The sequence below is a fragment of the Gekko japonicus genome, unplaced genomic scaffold, assembly GCF_001447785.1.
Source record: "Gekko japonicus isolate JY-2015 unplaced genomic scaffold, Gekko_japonicus_V1.1 scaffold612, whole genome shotgun sequence".
Classification (NCBI taxonomy): Eukaryota; Metazoa; Chordata; class Lepidosauria; order Squamata; family Gekkonidae; genus Gekko; species Gekko japonicus.
This window is the reverse complement of record NW_015177026.1, coordinates 280,651-299,408: the sequence shown is the minus strand read 5'-3', so window position 1 is coordinate 299,408 and position 18,758 is coordinate 280,651. Positions and strand designations below refer to the sequence as shown.

At 46.9% G+C, this 18,758-nt stretch overlaps 1 protein-coding gene across 1 annotated transcript in view; it reads right to left on the bottom strand.

The window, feature by feature from the left end:
- Positions 1-18,758, bottom strand: part of TMEM135 (transmembrane protein 135) — a 264,168-nt gene that overhangs the window by 206,635 nt on the left and 38,775 nt on the right. The window contains exon 3 of the mRNA XM_015427835.1: positions 18,305-18,397. Within this exon, the coding sequence (XP_015283321.1) occupies positions 18,305-18,397 (93 nt within the window). The remainder of the gene's footprint in view (positions 1-18,304; positions 18,398-18,758) is intronic.

Genomic DNA, 18,758 nt, shown 5'->3' with positions numbered 1-18,758 from the left:
TTTCTCGAAGTTTGTGTTTTTAATCTTATGTTTTAAAATACAAAGTAGGACAGTTTTTAGGACAGATGCATGAAGCCCATGCTACTATTCCTACCCCCACACACACCCCCAAAGAAGGCTCTGGAGCTAAATTATGTTTAGAAGTAGCCCCAGGTACCATTTTACAACTAAACTATATAGCCTTCAAGTTGAGGTTTTACAATGGCCTCAGTGACACAGCCCGCTCCATAGTGACGACACAGGCGCCGGCTATAATGTTAACAGCCACTAAGTAAACGCTAATTTCGCCTAGAGGACACTTGGGAGGGGGACACTCACACAAAAATGGTCCCTTTCAAAGCCGCTCTAGATCTTTTATTTTGATTAGTTGCAATTAAGAGTTCTCTGCTGCCGATTCATGGTAATTAATTAACCAGTGAAAAGCACAGAGGGCTCGGCTGATTAGGGTAAACAATGCAACAGAGAGGCCCCCAGAGCGGTCTAATTGCCTTTCTTTGAGCGCTGTTTAAATTAACACACTTTCCGGATATGTGAGTCGGCTTGATTGGTGAGGACCGGTAAGGAGCAGCGGTCTTACAAGAAATGCATGAACTGATAAAAGTCTGGAGAAATCAATCCCCATTTCTTAGATCTAGGCGCTAATAGAATCTTACTTTGCTTTTGCTGCGACAAACTAGCGTGATACGAAGTTGTTCAGGGTGGTGAAAACCAGTGAGGATTGTGAGGCACTCCAAAGGGATCTGTCAAAGTTGGGCGAGTGGGCGTCAACATGGCAAATGGGGTTCAATGTGGCCAAGTGCAAGGTGATGCACACTGGAGCCAAAAATCCTAACTATAAATACACGTTGATGGGGTCTGAACTGGCAGAGACAGATCAAGAGAGAGATCTTGGAGTTGTAGTAGATAACTCACTGAAAATGTCGAGACAGTGTGTGACTGCAATAAAGAGGGCCAATGCTATGCTGGGGATTATTAGGAAGGTTATTGTAAACAGATCAGCCAATATCATAATGCCGCTATATAAATCAATGGTGCGACCTCATCTGGAATACTGTGTGCAATTCTGGTCACCACACCTTAAAAAGGATATTATAGCTTTGGAAAAAGTGCAGAAAAGAGCAACTCGAATGATAAAAGGGTTGGAACACTTTCCCTATGAGGAACGGTTAAGGCGCTTAGGGCTCTTTAGCTTGGAGAAACGACGACTGAGGGGTGACATGATTGAGGTTTATAAGATTATGCATGGGAAAGAGCAGGTAGAGAAAGAGGTACTTTTCTCCCTTTCTCACAATACAAGAACCCGTGGGCACTCCATGAAATTGCTGAGCGGTCGGGTTAGAACGGATAAAAGGAAGTACTTCTTCACCCAAAGAGTGATTAACACTTGGAATTCACTGCCACAGGAAGTGGTGGCAGCTACAAGCATGGACGGCTTCAAAAGGGAATTAGATAAGCATATGGAGCAGAGGTCCATCAGTGGCTATTAGCCAAAAGGTATAGATAGGGACTCTGGGGCAAGTGATGCTCTGTCATCTTGGTGCTTGGGGGGGGTCAACAGTGGGAGGGCTTCTAATGTCCTGGCCCCACTGGTGGACCTCCTGATGGCACTGGTATTTCTGGCCACTGTGGGATACAGAGTGTTGGACTGGATGGGCCTTTGGCCTGATCCAACATTGGCATCTCTTATGTTCTTATGTTCTTAGCGTGGAAACCCTCCGTTGGGATAAGATTCTTGAGGATAGCGGTTCTTGTGTGGTTTAAGGAGGTGGTGCTCACTCATGTGTACGAATGAACTCCCTTATACTGAATCAGACCATTGGTCCATCGAGGTCAGTACTGTCGACACCAACTGGCAGTGGCTTTCTGGTGTCTCAGGCAGAGGTCTTCCACATCATCTACTGCCAGATCTTTTAACCGGAGATGCCAGGGACTGAATCTGGATGTTCTGCATGCCAAGGAGATGTTCTACCACCGAGCCCCCTCCCTCTTCCCAAACAACGGGCAAGGGGAGCTATTCTCTGCTCCCTTCCCTGTCTTACCTCATACGAAGCTGCCTTATTTTAAACCAGACCGTCAGGTCCATCAAGGTCAGTACGGCCTACTCAGGCTGGCAGCAGCTCTCCAGGGTCTCAGGCAGAGGTCTTTGACATCACCTACTGCCTGTGTCCTTTTAAACTGGGGATGCCAGGAAATGAACCCGGGACCTTCTACATGCCAAGCTGATGCTCTGCGACTAAGCCATGGCCCCTGTGGCTGATGGAGAGTTTACCTCTGCAGTTACCAGCAACCAAAAGAGCCACTTGACTACGACATGCCCCGTGTGCCACCCCTCCAAACACACAAAAATAAGATACAACCAGGGGTCATTTCGTAGAAAAAGAGGTGCAGGAGCTCATTAGCATAACTCATTAGCATAAATCATTAGCATAAATCATTAGCATATGCCACACCCCCTGACATCACCAGAAGTGTGTCAGAAGGCTCCACTGGACTGTTTTGGATTGCTAGCTATTGGGGGGGGGGAGTGCAGATCTGTCCTCGCAGAGGAGGGAGAGCTTGTACCTGAATAAAACTTGGGTTTAAAGGGGTCCCGGGTCTTTTTTGGACGGGGGGGGGGGGCTCTGCAACTTACCTGGCTGCTTCTTGCTCTGACTGAGGGCTGCTGGGAGCAGGGGGTGGGGCTTGTTGCATGTGCCCACCCCCTGGACTCTTTACTGCCGGAGCTCCGCTCCTGTGCGCTCCTGCAGGAAATGACCCCTAGATACAACTATTAATACCGCATGTAATTAACTTCTTCAATTACCAAAGTATCTTTGCATATGTAGGGTTTTCTCTTCCCACCACTCTGTATTTGAAGAAGTGTGCATGCACACAAATAAAGCTTTGTTGGTCTTGAAGAAGAAGAAAGAGAAAAGAGATTGGATTTATACCTCGTCCTTCACTACCCAAAGGAGTCTCAGAGCAGCTTACAATCTCCTTTCCCCTCCCCACAACAGACACCCTGTGAGGTGGGTGGGGCTGAGAGAGTTATTTTGAGGACTGCTCTTGAGAGAACAGCTCTGAAAGAACTTGTGACTGACCCAAGGTCACACCAGCAGCTGAATGTGGAGGAGTGGGGAATCAAACCCGGTTCTCCCAGATTAGAGTCCGCGCTCCTAACCACTACACTAAACTGGCTCTCTACCCGTGCTAGTCCAGTGTCAAGAGCGATAGATGCATGTGGAAGAGTGGGGAATCAAACCCGGTTCTCCCAGATTACAGTCTGCCCACCTAACCACTATACCAAACTGGTGCCACTGGACTCAAACTTTGTTCTCCCCACCACTGCTGAACCTACAGAGAAGGGCAGAATGATGTAGTGGTTAAATGAGCGGACTCTAATCTGGGAGAACAGGGTTTGATTCCCCACACCTCCATATGCAGCTGCTGGGTGACCTTGGATAAGCCACAGTTCTCTCAGAGCTGTTCTCTCGCAAGCAGAGCTCTCTCAGGCCCACCTACCTCTCAGGGTGTCTGTTGTGGGGACGGGAAGGGAAGGAGACTGTAAGCCTCTCTGAGGCTCTGAGGGAAGGGCGGGGTATAAATCCAATCTCTTCTCTTCTTCCTCTTCAGTCGCTGGAGTGGATGGGCCTTTTGTTTTCCTGGAACGAGGCCCACAGCTCAGGGAGGCTTACAGCTTAGCCATCCTCCAAGAGCGGCTGTTTTAAGGAGAGAACCACCTGCCAGCCAAAAGCCTTACCAGGCAATGGCCTTGCTCGTTCTCCTGGTACATGGGGTGGGGGCCATGTCAGGGAACAGCTACAGGTAGCCTCGTCGAAGAGCCACATGTGGCTCCCAACCCAGTATCACTGGTTTAAGGGCAACTTTATGTCAAATGGGGGAGGGAAGGTCACAGAGATGGAGTGTGACTTCCCTAAACCTTCTGCAGGGCCATAACAATGCCAGAGCTCCAGGAAAGCCATCTCTCTACTCTTATCTCCCTCCTCTGAAACTGTCGCGCACTTTCACACATGCTGAGGAACTGTAGCTATCGTCTGCAAGTGGATCTTGCCATTTCACACAGTAAAATCCACTAGCGCACTGGAAATGGATCGAAGGTGCATTATTCGGCATGTGGGAAAGCGCGTTTCATACCGGCGTACGAGGGGGGGGGGGGAGAGAATAGCTAGATTTGAGTCCAGTAGGGAGATCAGACTCTTGAAAGCTCCTACCCCGAAAATCTGGTTGGTCTCTTAAGGTGCTGCTGGACTCGAACCTGACTGTTCTACGGCAGACCGATATGGTGACCCTCTGAAACTATCTTTATGGAAGTGGGGAAAAATACATCCTCTTTGGAGACTGACCACATGGCACCTCTCCCACCATTCGCAGACACTGTGGACCAAGACCGGGATTCCTTTTTCCCCAGCCCGGCAATGTTCCTTAAAGCCACGTGGGGTTACTTGTGCAACGAGGGTCCAACCTGTCTGCCGCGTTCAACGACAGACGGACTGGTCTTTCCTCTGAGGATTCCGCTATCCTGTGCGCATGGCAAGGCTTTTCTGCATAGATGTACTACAACCACCGTGTATGTGTGGAGGGGGTCCTTAAATATAAAAGCCCCCATTCCACAGACATCCTGCCAACATGAATAATGTAAAAATAGCAATGCTCCCTTTCTTAAGGGACAAGCCCTTAAGGAAAACTTAGTTTTCAGAAAACAGAACTGAGCTGACAAAACAGGTAGTTATTTCTCCTGCTTACCGAAAAGAAAACAAGAAGCCACAGCTGGTTTCAAGAGGGTAACTTTGTTCACCATGTATGGGGGGAAATACTTCTGCCAGTTTGGTGTAGTGGTTAAGAATATAAAGATATCCAGTACAATATTGGGATTAGTTAAATGTTGACTGTATATTTGTTCTTGATGATTGATGTATAGATTATGTTGTTATTAGTACTAACTATTTTTTGTTAAAATTGAAGTGGTTCTATCTTATATTAACAGTTGTATGCATTTTTAATACTTCAATAAAAAAGTGTTGAAAATAAAAAAGAGTGCGGACTCTAATCTGGGGGAACCAGGTTTGATTCCTCACTCCTCCACATGCAGCTGCTGGGTGACCTTGGGTCAGTCACAGGTTCTCCCAGAACTCGTCTCTCAAGAGCAGTTCTTGAAAGAGCTCTCTCAGCCCCACCTACCTCACAGGGTGTCTGTTGTGGGGAGGGGAATGGAAGGAGATTGTAAGCCACTCTGAGACTCTTTCGGGTAGTGAAGTGCAGGGTAAAAATACAATCTCTTCTTCTTTTACACAGAGATTTTATTATATTAGTTACCAGGGGTCGTTTCGTAGAAAAAGAGCTAGGGGAACTCATTAGCATAACTCATTAGCATATGCCACACCCCCTGACATCACCGGAAGTGTGTCATAAGGCCACACACCCCGTCCCCAATGGTCCTGGCCGCCACCGCCGGCCTTGCAACTCCACTGCCGAGCCCCATGAGGGGCCCGGCGGTGGACCTGCAAGGCCGGCGGGAGTGCAAGGAAGCCCCGCGAAGGCCCTCCCTGGCCCCAGGCAGGCAGGGGTGGGGAGAGGCAGGGAGGAAGCAACTTACCCTCCCTCTTCTCCTGCCTCCTCCTGGCAGAATGAGGGCCGGAAGCAGGGTGGCCGGAAGCAGGGGGCGGGCTTTGTCATGTGCCCCGCCCCCCGTACCTCACCCGGGGGAACTGCGATCCCCCCCGAAATGACCTCTGTTAGTTACCCTCTTACAGCGCCAGCAGAATAGAAGAAAACCAAAAGGGAGAGGATTTTGCTGACTTGCTCTTAATATTCCCCATATTCTTGTAAGGACACCACAGTATACTGAGAACAACACTCTGAGCTAGAACCCAGAGATATCAACACTTGCGCTGGAGATCTGATTGATGCTCATTTCATGCCTCAGTTCAGCCTCCAACAGGGATGGCTGTGCAAGCAGATCTCTATGGGGAACTTAAAATAGGGTGTCCACTGGCAAGAGATAAAGTGAATCCTGGTCGCAAGATGCAACATACGTTTAGAAGGCCAGAAAACGTGTTTATGGTTTAAAAGCAAAATAATTACCACAGGCTTTTTTCCCCTCCTCTAGGTATGTTTTGCAAAATGAGAGACAATCTTTTCTATGATACCAAGACATTTAGTGGTGAGACTGTACTTATTCTTTCTGCAAAGCCTCAGCCAAAAAGCATGTGAATGCTGCAACGGCACAGAAAATCAAGTGATTTGGTTATGGGCAGAGAATTCCGCTTCTGGGAGGTTCTTTTTTGGCGGGGGCTACAGCAGAATCCAGATTGAGCAACACTCTGACCAATGTCACAACCAGGCAAAACAATTGATTCTTCCAGACTTCCATTTTAAAAGTCTGTTTTCCAGAAACCATCAGGTCCCAGTAACTTTCAGGTCGTTTAAAAAGACTCCAACCCACACCTTCAAAACCAGAAAATGTGCAGATTAACATTTTCTCCTAGAACAAGAAGTTCACGTTGTGGTTGGGTATATAAAGAGATATGACCTGCATATGAAAGAAGAGGACATTTAAATAATACATGACTGGTAGTCAAGGGCAAACTGCAAAATTTACAAGGCAGCATATACTGATGAGAATGGGCCCCATAACCAGTCCTTAGCTGAGCTGGGACAACTTCCTGGCTTATTTCCATGCAATGCACGTAGCCATAACCTAGATCTATAGCTCTTGACACTGGACTAGCACAGGTAGAGAGCCAGTTTAGTGTAGTGGTTAGGAGCGCGGACTCTAATCTGGGAGAACCGGGTTTGATTCCCCACTCCTCCACATTCAGCTGCTGGTGTGACCTTGGGTCAGTCACAAGTTCTTTCAGAGCTGTTCTATCAAGAGCAGTCCTCAAAATAACTCTCTCAGCCCCACCTACCTCACAGGGTGTCTGTTGTGGGGAGGGGAAGGGAAAGGAGATTTTAAGCCGCTCTGAGACTCCTTTGGGTAGTGAAGGGTGGGGCATAAATCCGATCTCTTTTTCATTTTCTTCTAATAAAATCTCTAAATTACTAAGGACACTGCTTGCTGAATGGGAAATTAAAGTTACTATCCTGGCAGCCTGGTCAAACATCCATAAATTTCCACATGTCCAGGAACTCAATTTAATGCGTATTTATTTATTATTTGTATTTATAGCCCACAAGCGGGCTCAGGGAAGCCAACATCATAAAACAATACAATGAAGACAATGAAAATTAAACAATTTAAACAATAATAGACATTAAAACACAATCACAATTCTGACAAGTCAGCTGGTTGTGGGGGTTCCCTGGCATATTATCTGGGTTGGTAGGTGGGTGACACAACCGCCTCAGGGGGGCCATATAGGGACGTCCGCAGCCTCAGCCAAGTCGAGGAAGCAAAGCACCTCCAACCAAATATACTTTCAGAGGGTAGCCAGGTTGGTCTCCAGTAGAACAGTTCAGATTCAAGTCCAGCAGCACCATATGGCCCAGCAAGAGTTTCAGGGTCTCAGCTTTCAAGAGTTAAAGCTCCCGTTGTCAGATAGGAGTAGGAATGGAGATCGAGTCTTTCTATCCCAGAAGGGAGGGTCGTTGTAAAGAATGCTTGTAAAGGATGCAAAGGTACAATCAGCCTGATTAGGGAGGAAGTGCTTGGGGCAGAAAATTAGCATCTGTAGTGAGACAAGAACCCTACGTCCCCATTCAGCCCTGGGGGCGGGATCCTTGAACTGTTCAGCTGAAAATAGTTACAGATGGGTAGCCCCGTTGGTCTGCAGTAGAAGAGCAAGATCTGAGGAAGGGAGCGTCTGACTCTCGAAAGCTTAGACCCTGAACATTTTGGTCGTATTTGAGTGCTGCTGGGCTTGAATCTTGTTTTCCAGTCTTGAATAGATGATGAGAAATTGCAGGAGCACACAGGAAGTACCAGGTTCAAGATGAAAGGCAGGGAGAGTCAGTGAGTGTACATTCCAAGATTTCAGAGATCACAAACTGTTTTATAGTAAACACAGACAGTTCATTTGGGACCATTCTTGATACTATCTGCTACCTGAGGATGACTACAGATCTGACATGAGGAGGGGGAAGAAGAGGAAGAGGAGGAGGAGGAGATTGGATTTATACCCCGCCCTTCACTCAGAGTCTCAGAGCAGCTTACAATCTCCTTCCCTTCCTCTCCCCACAACAGACACCCTGTGAGGTAGGTGGGGCTGAGAGAGCTCTTTTGAGGACTGCCCTTGAGATAACAGCTCTGAAAGAACTTGTGACTGACCCAAGGTCACCCAGCTGGCTGCAGGTGGAGGAGGGGGAATCAAACCCAGTTCTCCAGATTAGAGTCCGCTGCTCTTAACCACTGCACCAAACTGGACCCCAAATCACGCCCACTACAGCCTAGACAATGTTCCAGACACAGCTGTGCTAGTGCTGCTTATAGGTTGCCCAACCCATCATGACCTTAGCATCCCTAACTCTAGTTGCTGTTGAACTTCACTTGTTCTCCTGAGTAAAATACCTACCTGTAATTTGGCAGTAAACACCTACGCGGTTAATGAATGACAGCAACTGACTGGCCCAGGTATGTGCCTGGATGAATTCCGAGCAGACAGACAGACTCCTAATCCTGGAGCAGCAGTTGCCCTCAGGAGATAAGAGCCTGCATTGAACAAGAACTCAAATTTTCACATTGAAATCCTGTAAGTATCCTTCCTGAGGCTTTGTGTAAGTCCAAACACTTAGCTGTGGCAGTCTCTGATGCCCCAGAAGGGGGAAACTCAAAAGTTATATGCACGAGAAGATATTACACGCAAAGAACCCTTCTAAAACCAAAAATGGAAATCACGGGCTTATCCAGTGCCATCTTGAACTCTGTTTGCTTGAATGTAGACTTCAACAACAACAATACAGTCCACGGTCAACAAAGACACAACCAACAAATAACAACTGTGTACTGATCAACCCACCCAAGAGCAATAAAAGAGAGACTACAATACAATGCAAAACATGTAATCCATCATAGGACAATACATGAATATAATCCAGAATAACAGTCTCCTGAAACCCAATCTGGAATAGGTGTCCACAACGAAGTCAGGTACACTTTACAGAAGTCAGAAGTCCAATCCTTTTCAACACTTTTCCTAGGTACAAGAAGTGTTTCGGACTTCAGGTCCTTCCTCAGGAGCTATAAAACAATCCTGTAAGTCTCTAAGCAGATTCTTAATAAGTACAATCATTCAGGTTTTAAGTCTCCTATATTTTAGAAAGCACCTCTAAGGGTTGCTACTACGTAAGTTGGACCAAACAGCATTTCCCTACAAATGGCTGATAAAAAATTTCACTCCATCAAAAAAGCTTTTAAAAAAATCAGCCAAGCACCCTAGAGAAAAGCATTTTTTCTCTATGTCATATCAGCTGCTCGTAGTGAAATGAATGTTCATATTGATTCCACAAGCTGCTTGAAGCCCTCCATTCTTCCCACCAGAACCTACAGGGGGCAAAAGTGCACTGTTCCTCCCCAATCTACAATCACTGCTTCTGAACAAGAGTGGGTGAGATGGGACTTTCCAACACCCATGAGAGCTAGAACAACATCATGTGAAGCAACCACTCCAAGCAGCAACAGTGTTAACACAAAGCCATGCTAACTGTAAAAGTAATTTGGGGAGACAGGGAGGTGCATGTCACGGTTTCGATTACTGTGATGTGCTCTACTGTCCAAAAGCTGCAGTTGGTAAAGACTCCAGTCTTGCTCTATGTACACCAGCTTCCAATTTGCTTCTGGGCTCAGTTCAAGGGGCTGGGATTGACCTTTAAAGCCCTGTATGGCCTGGAACCAATGGAGGAGGAGGAGGAGGAACCCCATCCTTCACTCAGAGTCTCAGAGCATCTTACAGTCCCCTTTCTCTTCCCCTTCCCACAACAGACACCCTGTGAGGTAGGCGGGGCTGAGAGAGTTCTTTCCAGAACTGCTCTTGAGAGAACAGCTCTGAGAGAACTACACCAAACTCGGAGAAGGACAGCCTTCTCCCTTATGACCCCACCTGTTCACTCTGGTCATCTTTGGAGGACCTGCTTTGGTAGCCCCTGCCATCTGAGGCTAGCTGGGTGGCAACCTGAGAAAGGGACTTCTTGGTGGTGGCACCAAAACTTTGAAACTCCTTCCCAAGGGAGACTCAGTTGTCTCCCTCTATCGCAGTCCTCTGCTAGCAGGGGAGCATCCGTTTGTTCTGTTCGGCATACCCCCAATAACAGTCATTGGCCCTCCTCTCTGGTTCTGATTTTGTTGGCTCGTGTGTTTTTTATTGAATTATTTCATAATTTTAATGTTGTTTTTAAATTGTTCTGATATTTTATGTGTACCACCTTGGGGACCCTGATCAGGTGGAAAGGTGGTATAAAAATGTTTTAAATAAAAAAAATAATAACCAGCCCTGTTCTTAGAGTTAGAAAACAATGTGGGAGCCCAGCTGCTAAGATCTGGCTCATGCTTAATTTATGTATAGTTTCCCCCCTCCCCCAAGCAACACTTCTTTTTCCTAAGTTTTAGACGTGCCATAAAATGAAGTTCAAATTGTCCCTGGCACAGATACAGAAAGCCGTCTTGACTCTACTTGAGGAATGAAACAATAAAAGCCAACTGGAGCGATAGCGTCCGAACAGTTAACTCTCAGAAACCCTATCAACCCACCATCTGGAATGCAGTCACAGCAGAAGGAATGTTAAATAGGCTTTAACCATTAGAAACAGGAGCAAAGAGGAGGAAGGCCCTCTTTACGGGCTGAATTTATCTGATGTCATTAAACCAGTGCCATTTCCCCCTAAGACTGAACCAGCTTTAGGCATGGGCTACTGTCTTTCAGAGACAGCATCTGCTCCCGTATCTACTTCTGTACATCGGACAAATATCTACAGGAGCAACTGCCACGTCAGCTAGAATTTATTATTCTAAACAAAGATGACATTAATAACAAACCACAAAAACACTTTGCATGCTAAGTAAATAAAGCAATATTCCAACAACTGAAAAGGAATATGCTTTCCACTGGCACTCTGCAAGAGAAAAACAACCACCTGATATTAATGGGAAAGTATTATGAGATGTGGTCCATGAGGTCATGAAGCGTCGGAATCGACTGTGCAACTGAACAGCAACAACAACATCATTATGAGAATGTAAGAAGAATGTAGGAAGAATGAGAATGTAAGAAGAGCCCTGCTGAATCAGCCCAGTGGTCCATCTAGTCCGGCATAACGTCTCATACAGTGGCCAGCCAGTTCCTCTGAAAGGCCAGCAACAGGGCACAGAGGCTGAGGCCTTCCCCTGAGGTTGCCTCCTGGCGCTGGGATTCAGAGGTTGACTGCCTCTGAACGTGGAGATTCCCTTTAGTCATCATGGCTAGCAGCCACTGATAGACCTATCCTCCATGAATCTATCTAATCCTCTTTTAAAGCTGTCTGTGCCTGTGCCCATTACAGAATTCATGCAGGGATCTCATATCTGTTGATTTTTACCACTTACAAAACGGGTCCCCAACATGGCGCCTAAGGGCACCATGACTGCAACAAACGCCTCTCCCGGCACCCACCAAGTATCGTTAAAAAGCCGGCAGGGACAGGTGGGGCTTGCACATACACACCCCCAGGACTTCTGATTGCAAGTGCAGATTAAAAGGTGTTCTGTTAAACAGAGCTTCCCCCTTAAATGTTGGAAGAGATAGGAACTCTCAGGCTGGGGCAAGCGATGCTCGGTATTCTTGGTGCTTGGGGGGGGCAACCGTGGGAGGGCTCCTAGCGTCCTGGCCCCACTGCAGGACCTCCTGATGGCCCCTGGTATCTTTGGCCACTGTGTGACAGAGTGTTGGACTAGATGGGCCATTGGCCTGATCCAACATTGGCTTCTCTTATGTTCTTATGTTCTTAGTTACTATGAGAGTTATACGTAACCTCGCTCCCTGAAACGTTGTGGTTGGCTCTGCTCACAGAGGAACCCAATTTGTTGTGGAGCCCACCACCCCATGTCAGAATTCCCAAAGTGTTTGCAGGCTCAAAAGGGCTGGGGACCCCGACTTATAATGTCAACAGTATAGTCATCTTACATTGGATACACCTCCACAAGTACATTAGGCTGGAACCAGGCCACCTTAGGATGGGGGAAATGGAACCCAAGTTACCTTATTTCTTATAGACAGCTTCAAGAGGGGGCTGGATAAACATATGGAACAGAGGTCCATCTGTGGCTATTAGCCACAGGGTATAGAGGAAACACTATTCTTGGTCCTGGGGGGGGGGGCAACATTGGGAGGGCTTCTGGACTTCCAGCCCCGCTGGTAGACCTCCTGATGGCACCTGGGTTCTGGTCACTGTGTGACACAGAGCGTTGGTCTAGATGGGCCACTGGGCCGATCCAACATGGCTTCTCTTACGTTCTTATGCACCTCATCCCCAGGTGTCCTGTGGATGGACCTCAAAGGGGTGAGAAAAAGGCTTCTGACACATTTGTGAAACACCTACTGCCAATTATTTTATCATGTCTAGCCAGAACGCTCCCTTTTGCAGGTGTCTGTTCAGCTTCTTTGGGTTGAGAAGGGGCCCATATTCTCTTCTGGCACTGTGGAGCGGGGGAAAGCACAGAATAAACCTGAAGCTCTGCTATAAAACTGGAACAGGTCTGACCACCCTGATTTCCAGCAGGCGCCAGCCCTGAATAGCCTCTGATGCTCTTCCAGATTTCTTGGATCTTGGGGATTTGGCGAACCTTTCATTGGGCACGACTGGTCAGGTACAGAGCATAACCCTCCCTCTCCAAAGAAAGCCTGGCCAACAAAGATAAATGCCAGCCGCTCATAAAGCGCTGAACACCTCCCTGATCTGCCATGGAGATAAAGACAGACTGGCACTGTGCCTGCTGCTCCTTTCTGCCCTTAAGAGGATGCAGGCTGATTAGTGGCAGGAAAGCGATTTGGAAGCCAATCCCATTCCTAGAAGTATTGAAGCAATCTAGAAATTCTTATAGTTTTGAGTGCAGGCTTGGAGATACGAAAGGATTAGAGCTGCTGGGCAAAGCTTTCTGGTTATCATTTGCTGCAAAGGTGCCATAATGCTCCGGGAGGGGGAATAAAAAGCATACCCTGTGCTTGAGGGGACATATACAGACTGGATCCTTCCCCCTGCCTATGTTTGACCGCCAGCTCATAAGCAAGGAGTTTCCACTTTTAGGGACTGGATTTAGAGAGAAGAGATTGGAGATATACCCTTCACTAACCAAAGGAGTCTCAGGAAGAAGAAAAAGGAGGAGGAGGAGGAGATTGGATTTATACGCCACCCTTCACTCGGCGTCTCAGAGCGGCTTACAAACTCCTTTCCCTTCTCCTCCCCACAACAGACACCCTGTGAGGTAGGTGGGCTGAGAGAGCTCTGACAGAAACTGCTCTTTTTCAAGAACAGCTCTGGCAGAACTATGGCTTGCCCAAGGTCATCCAGCAGCTACAAGTGGAGGAGTGGGGAATCAAACCCGGTCCTCCCACATTAGAGTCCGCGCACTTAACCACTACACCAAACTGCCTCTCAATCCCTTCCTCTCCCAACAACAGGCACCTTGTGAGGTAGGTGGGGCTGAGAGAGCTCTTTCGAGGACTACTCTTGAGAGAGCAGCTCTGAAAGAACTTGTCACTGACCCAAGGTCACGTTAGCAGCCGCATGTGAAGGAATGGGGAATCGAACCCTGTTCTCCCTGATCAGAGTCCGTGCTCCTAACCACCTCACCAGACTTAGGAAGAGTACAAATGTAGATGCCTTCTCTGTGACCAGGAAAGCTAAGCCTGACTCTGGTTTTGCAACATCTTCACTGGTTCCTTATCTCTTTTTTTTTAATAGCCTTTTATTGAGTTTTATATATTTTTACATCCTGTATTACTTGTTAGTTGTATACAGTATCTTTCAACAGCATCTAATAAACAAGAAGAGAAATGTTCTCCATACGTACAATACTTGTTAATAAAACACAAAGTCTCTATATTTCTGAGGTAGTGCATATAATCGGGGTTGACAAGCAGTAAGATATTCAAAAAACACAAACCATTTTTCCATAAAATTATTAACACCTTTCGGATCGTCAAAAGCTATTAATTGCATAGCGATTTTATCTGAAACTATCAAGCCCCACAGTTTAGATCTCCATTGTGATAGATTTGGTACCTTAAACAATTTCCAATTTAAAGTGATTAAGTTTTTTGCAGTCATTAGCATAGTAGAAATTAACTCTTCGTTCTGTTTAGACAGTTTCAGACCTGGCCAAAAATGTAACAAAAGAGATGCAGGTGTATTTGGAATTTCATAATTAGTTATTTTCTTCCAAGGCCAGCTATGACCTTAAAAGTTCTTTGTGGGCTGGGACCCTTGTGATGATTGGACCATGCCCCTCAACATACTCCCATGCTGCACCTGTACTCCCTGGATAACCCGTGCCTCTCTTTACATGCCCTTAGAGCAGTTTGGCTGTGTTGCAACCAGAACGAGGGCACTGTCACTGGCGGGGCCTATGTTATGGAACAGCCTGCCGGGACAGGTCATGACCGCGCCTTTCCCTTCTTGCTTTCCGGAGAACATGCAAGGCTGTTTCTCTTCCAGGACGCTCTCTGCGGAGGGCCATGAAATCTTCAGAAGAAGGTTTATGCTGAAATTTTGTCCCAATAGGTGGTTCTGTTGATTTTAACGATGTGGCAATTTATTGTATTACCATTTTGCTTTCATCGCAACTTGCCGTGGCTAATGTAGGCTGCCTTGAGTCTTAAGAAGAAAGATGAGGGGACAAACGCATTCAGTAAATAAATGTCACCAGGCAAGGTGTATCAGCCGATTTGCTTGCAGAGTTTTCCTTTAGCAGGAAAATTAACAGGCACCAATGGGAAGAAGAATCACGACATCCTGGCTAGGGGAAAATAGCAACGGAAACTGCCTCTGAAAGACCTTGTGACCCAAGGTCACACCAGCAGCTGCATGTGGAGGAGTGCGGAATCAAACCTGGTTCTCCCAGATTAGAGTCCGCGCTCCTAACCACTACGCCAAACTGGCTCTCACTCTCACTGACGGTGATGGATCAATGGTCTGATTCTTTATAAGGTAGTTTCATGTGTTCCCCGCATGTACTCTCCAGTTTTGAGAGGTGACTATGGCAGACCAATAAAATAAAAAACAAACAGTATTGGGGAGCGGAGAGGAGCAAGGTGGAGACCTCTCTCGTGACTCCTTCAGGTGCAAAGAGCAAATATGGATGCAAACCAGATGGGCACCAGGAGCAGGGGGGAGCAACATTCCTAAGGACATCTTTTTGAGCCTCAAAAGAAGCAAGTGACTGGAGAGAGAAAAGCACATGAGTCCCTTACACGTGTATGGGGGAGGTCAGATCAGAGCAAGGGAATCTAGGGATGAAGGGCCCTTTCACGGGTCGCATATAATCTCTGGGGCAGTCAAATTTACAAGCAAGCCACATGACTCACTGCACCTTGGGTGCGTGGTAGGCAGGTTGCTCTGTGGGTCTTTCTAAACCCATGCTACTCAAAAGGGAAGATACAGTCAGTTTCTTAGGGTGGGCAGGCAAGACCCCCACCACGAAGCTTTCCACCTCCGAGTGGAGGAACAAGAGCAAGTTTTGTATGCCTTTTGACACTCTGCAGCATCGTGCTTTGATCCATCGTTTCACACTCGGTGCAATATGGCCACCTGTGTGAATTCTATCCCTCCCCTCCAAACATATATTAATCAACACCAGTGCTGGAATCCACTGGACCTGCCCTATTTTTAGTGTTTTCTTCAGCACTGCCGCCTTGGTATCCCTACAAGATAGAGTAACACTTCTCTCCTGTGAGCATTTGTAAAAGAAACCGAATGACTCCTTACCGACCAACATAACCCACTGCAACAAGAGCCTGCATTTGAGCTCAATACTGGATACAAATTAAAACAGGCTAGCCCTTAGATATGAAATGACCCGTCATCTGAAAATTCTTGTGGTTAACCCTAAATTGCACACAGGTGGATTCCACATGACAGAAGCTGATGTTTCGTTGGTACTCACGGAGCTTATTAATTTACTCCAATTACAATATTGGGGAATGATACAACATGGCAAGGATCAGGAAGAAGAGGAGGAGGAGATTGGATTTATACCCTGCCCTTCACTCAGAGTCTCAGAGCGACTTACAGTCTCCTTTCCCTCCCCCTCCCCACAACAGACACCCTGTGGAGTAGGTGGGGCTGAGAGAACTCTCCCATCAAGTAGCTTGAGAGAACAGCTCTGAGAGAACTTGTGACTGACCCAAGGTCACGCCGGCAGCTGCATGTGGTGGAGTAGGGAATCAAACCCACTTCTCCCAGATTAGAGTCCACGCTCCTAGCCACTACACCAAACTGGCTCTTGTGGGTGCTCATGGGCCCTGCCTTGCTGTTGGAAAGACAGGCTGCCACGGTGGCCAGGAGCACCTTCTATCAGCAGCATCTGATTCACCAACATTTCTCATTATTTAGACTTCGCTGACCTGGCCATGCAGATCCAAGCTTTGGTAACCTCACAGCTGGATTCCTGCAACGTACTCTACGTGGGGTGCCCTTGAAGACCACCGGGAAGCTACGACCAGTGCAGAAGGCAGCAACCCGACTGCTGTCATGGGCTAGCCACCAGGAACCTATCCTGCCCGTTCTGAAACAGACGCATTGGCTGCCAGTCTGTTTCTGAGTTCAATTCAAGGTGCTGGCCAATGTTCCCTCTAACCGAGGGGTGGCCAAACTGCAGCTCGGGAGCCGCACTTTCACACAGTCTAATTTCATGTTAATAAAAAGCAAATTTGCATATTTTTCAATAGAAATGTGTGTGTGTGTGATATTTGTTCATATCTTGCGGCTCTCAAACGTCTGACCTTTATTCTGCGTGGCTCTTACGTGAAGCAAATCTGGCCACCCCTGCTCTAAGCTGTGGAGTCTTGTCAGCAAAAATTCAGCTTTGTGAGCCACTGGCATTAAAGTGGTGAGCGAGGGATCTGGCTGCTGCATTAAACAGTTTGCTCTGGAGCCGTCCTTCCTGAGCTAAGGCAAAAATGTGTGAGCTGGCTCACACTAACTCAGCTTAGAGGGGACGCTGGTGCTGGGTAGGACCTTCAGAGCCCTTCATGACCTGAGGCCCACATACTTGAAGCACCATCTCCTTCCATATGTCCCTGTGCACCAACTACGACCTGTCGGCTATCCTACTACTTAAGAGTAGCCCGTCTAGCATTGATCAGAGCCTGGACCTTTTCCATCGTGGCTCCGACTCTAAGAAATGGGCTCCCGGAAGAGGTGAGAATGGGTCCTCTCCTCTGGAGGCACCGCAAGGCCTGCCTGTTTGCCTGGGCTTCCCGGGGGGATCGAATGGCAGGCGTCTTTTAAGAGGGGAGGTTATTTGGGGCTTGCTGTTTTATCTTTAGTTGTAGGTGGGGATGTTTTAACTATTATTGTAAGCCGCCTTGAACCAAGAGGAAAGGGTTTTTACTGATATCCTCACAGCTTGACTGTTTTACTGATCAGTTTCACTGATATCTTCACAGAAAAACAAACGTTCTCATATATACTGTTATTGCACACATCTTCATTGCAAAATTTTATCTTGGCTAAATGTAAGAAAATACAGAAGAAGAAGAAGAGATTGGATTTATACCCCACCCTTCACTCTGGAGTCTCAAGAGTGGTTTACAAACTCCTTTCCCCTCCCCACAACAGACACCCAATGAGGTAGGTGGGTCTGAGACAGCTCTTTCAAGAACAGCTCTTGAGAGAACAGCTCTGAAAGAACTATGGCTTGCCCAAGGTCATCCAGCAGCTGCAAGTGGAGGAGTGGGGAATCAAACCCGTTTCTCCCAGATTAAAGTCCGCGCACTTAACCGTGCACTTAACTTTTTAGTCATCGCTCACCCGAAGGGTTTTGTGGTGACTTACAACATTAAAACCAATAAGGTAAAAAGAAATAACAAATATAAAATATTAACATTAACATTAAAATATGTCGCTATCACCATACCACCATTAAAATAAGACAGCCCAAACATGTGGTTATCCTCCAAAGGCCAACTTAAAACAATTCAGCTTTGCATGTCCTGCAAAAACTAAACAAGTCTGGCAGGGCACAAGTGTCATCCAAGAGTGTATTCCACAGGGTAGGGGCCACAACTGAGAAGGCCCTTCTGCTGGTGGCAGCTAACCAAACCATCCTGGGGCCAGGCACCTGTGAGAGGCCCCTAGATAATGACCAAAGAGAGCGTAGGGTATTATAACGAACACATACCTGCTCTTCCTTTCAATAAGAATAGCCACATAAGAAGCTGGTAAAGCAGCACCAAAACCAGGAGTCCAAAAATAGAATTTTCCAAGTATCCGCCTGAAAAAAAATTAAATATCCATCACTAGTTCTGCTGTGTGCCAAACGGGGGAGGGAAGTGGTAGGGGTTTACACTTATACGTATATATGCATCAAGAATACATTATTTCTATGTATGCATTAAGTTGTAGAATTACATTCACATGTATGTATGACAAAGTTTGAGTCCAGTGGCACCTTTGGGACCAACAAAGTTTTATTCAAGGTATAAGCTTTCGTGTGCAAGCACACTTCTTCAGATACAGTGAAAAAGAATCTCCTCGAGCATTACATATAGAAAGAAAAGAGGGGGTTAGTTGCCAGGAAGGGCAAACAGGTCAAGCCCTACACCAAAGGATAAATGGACACAAATCTGACATCA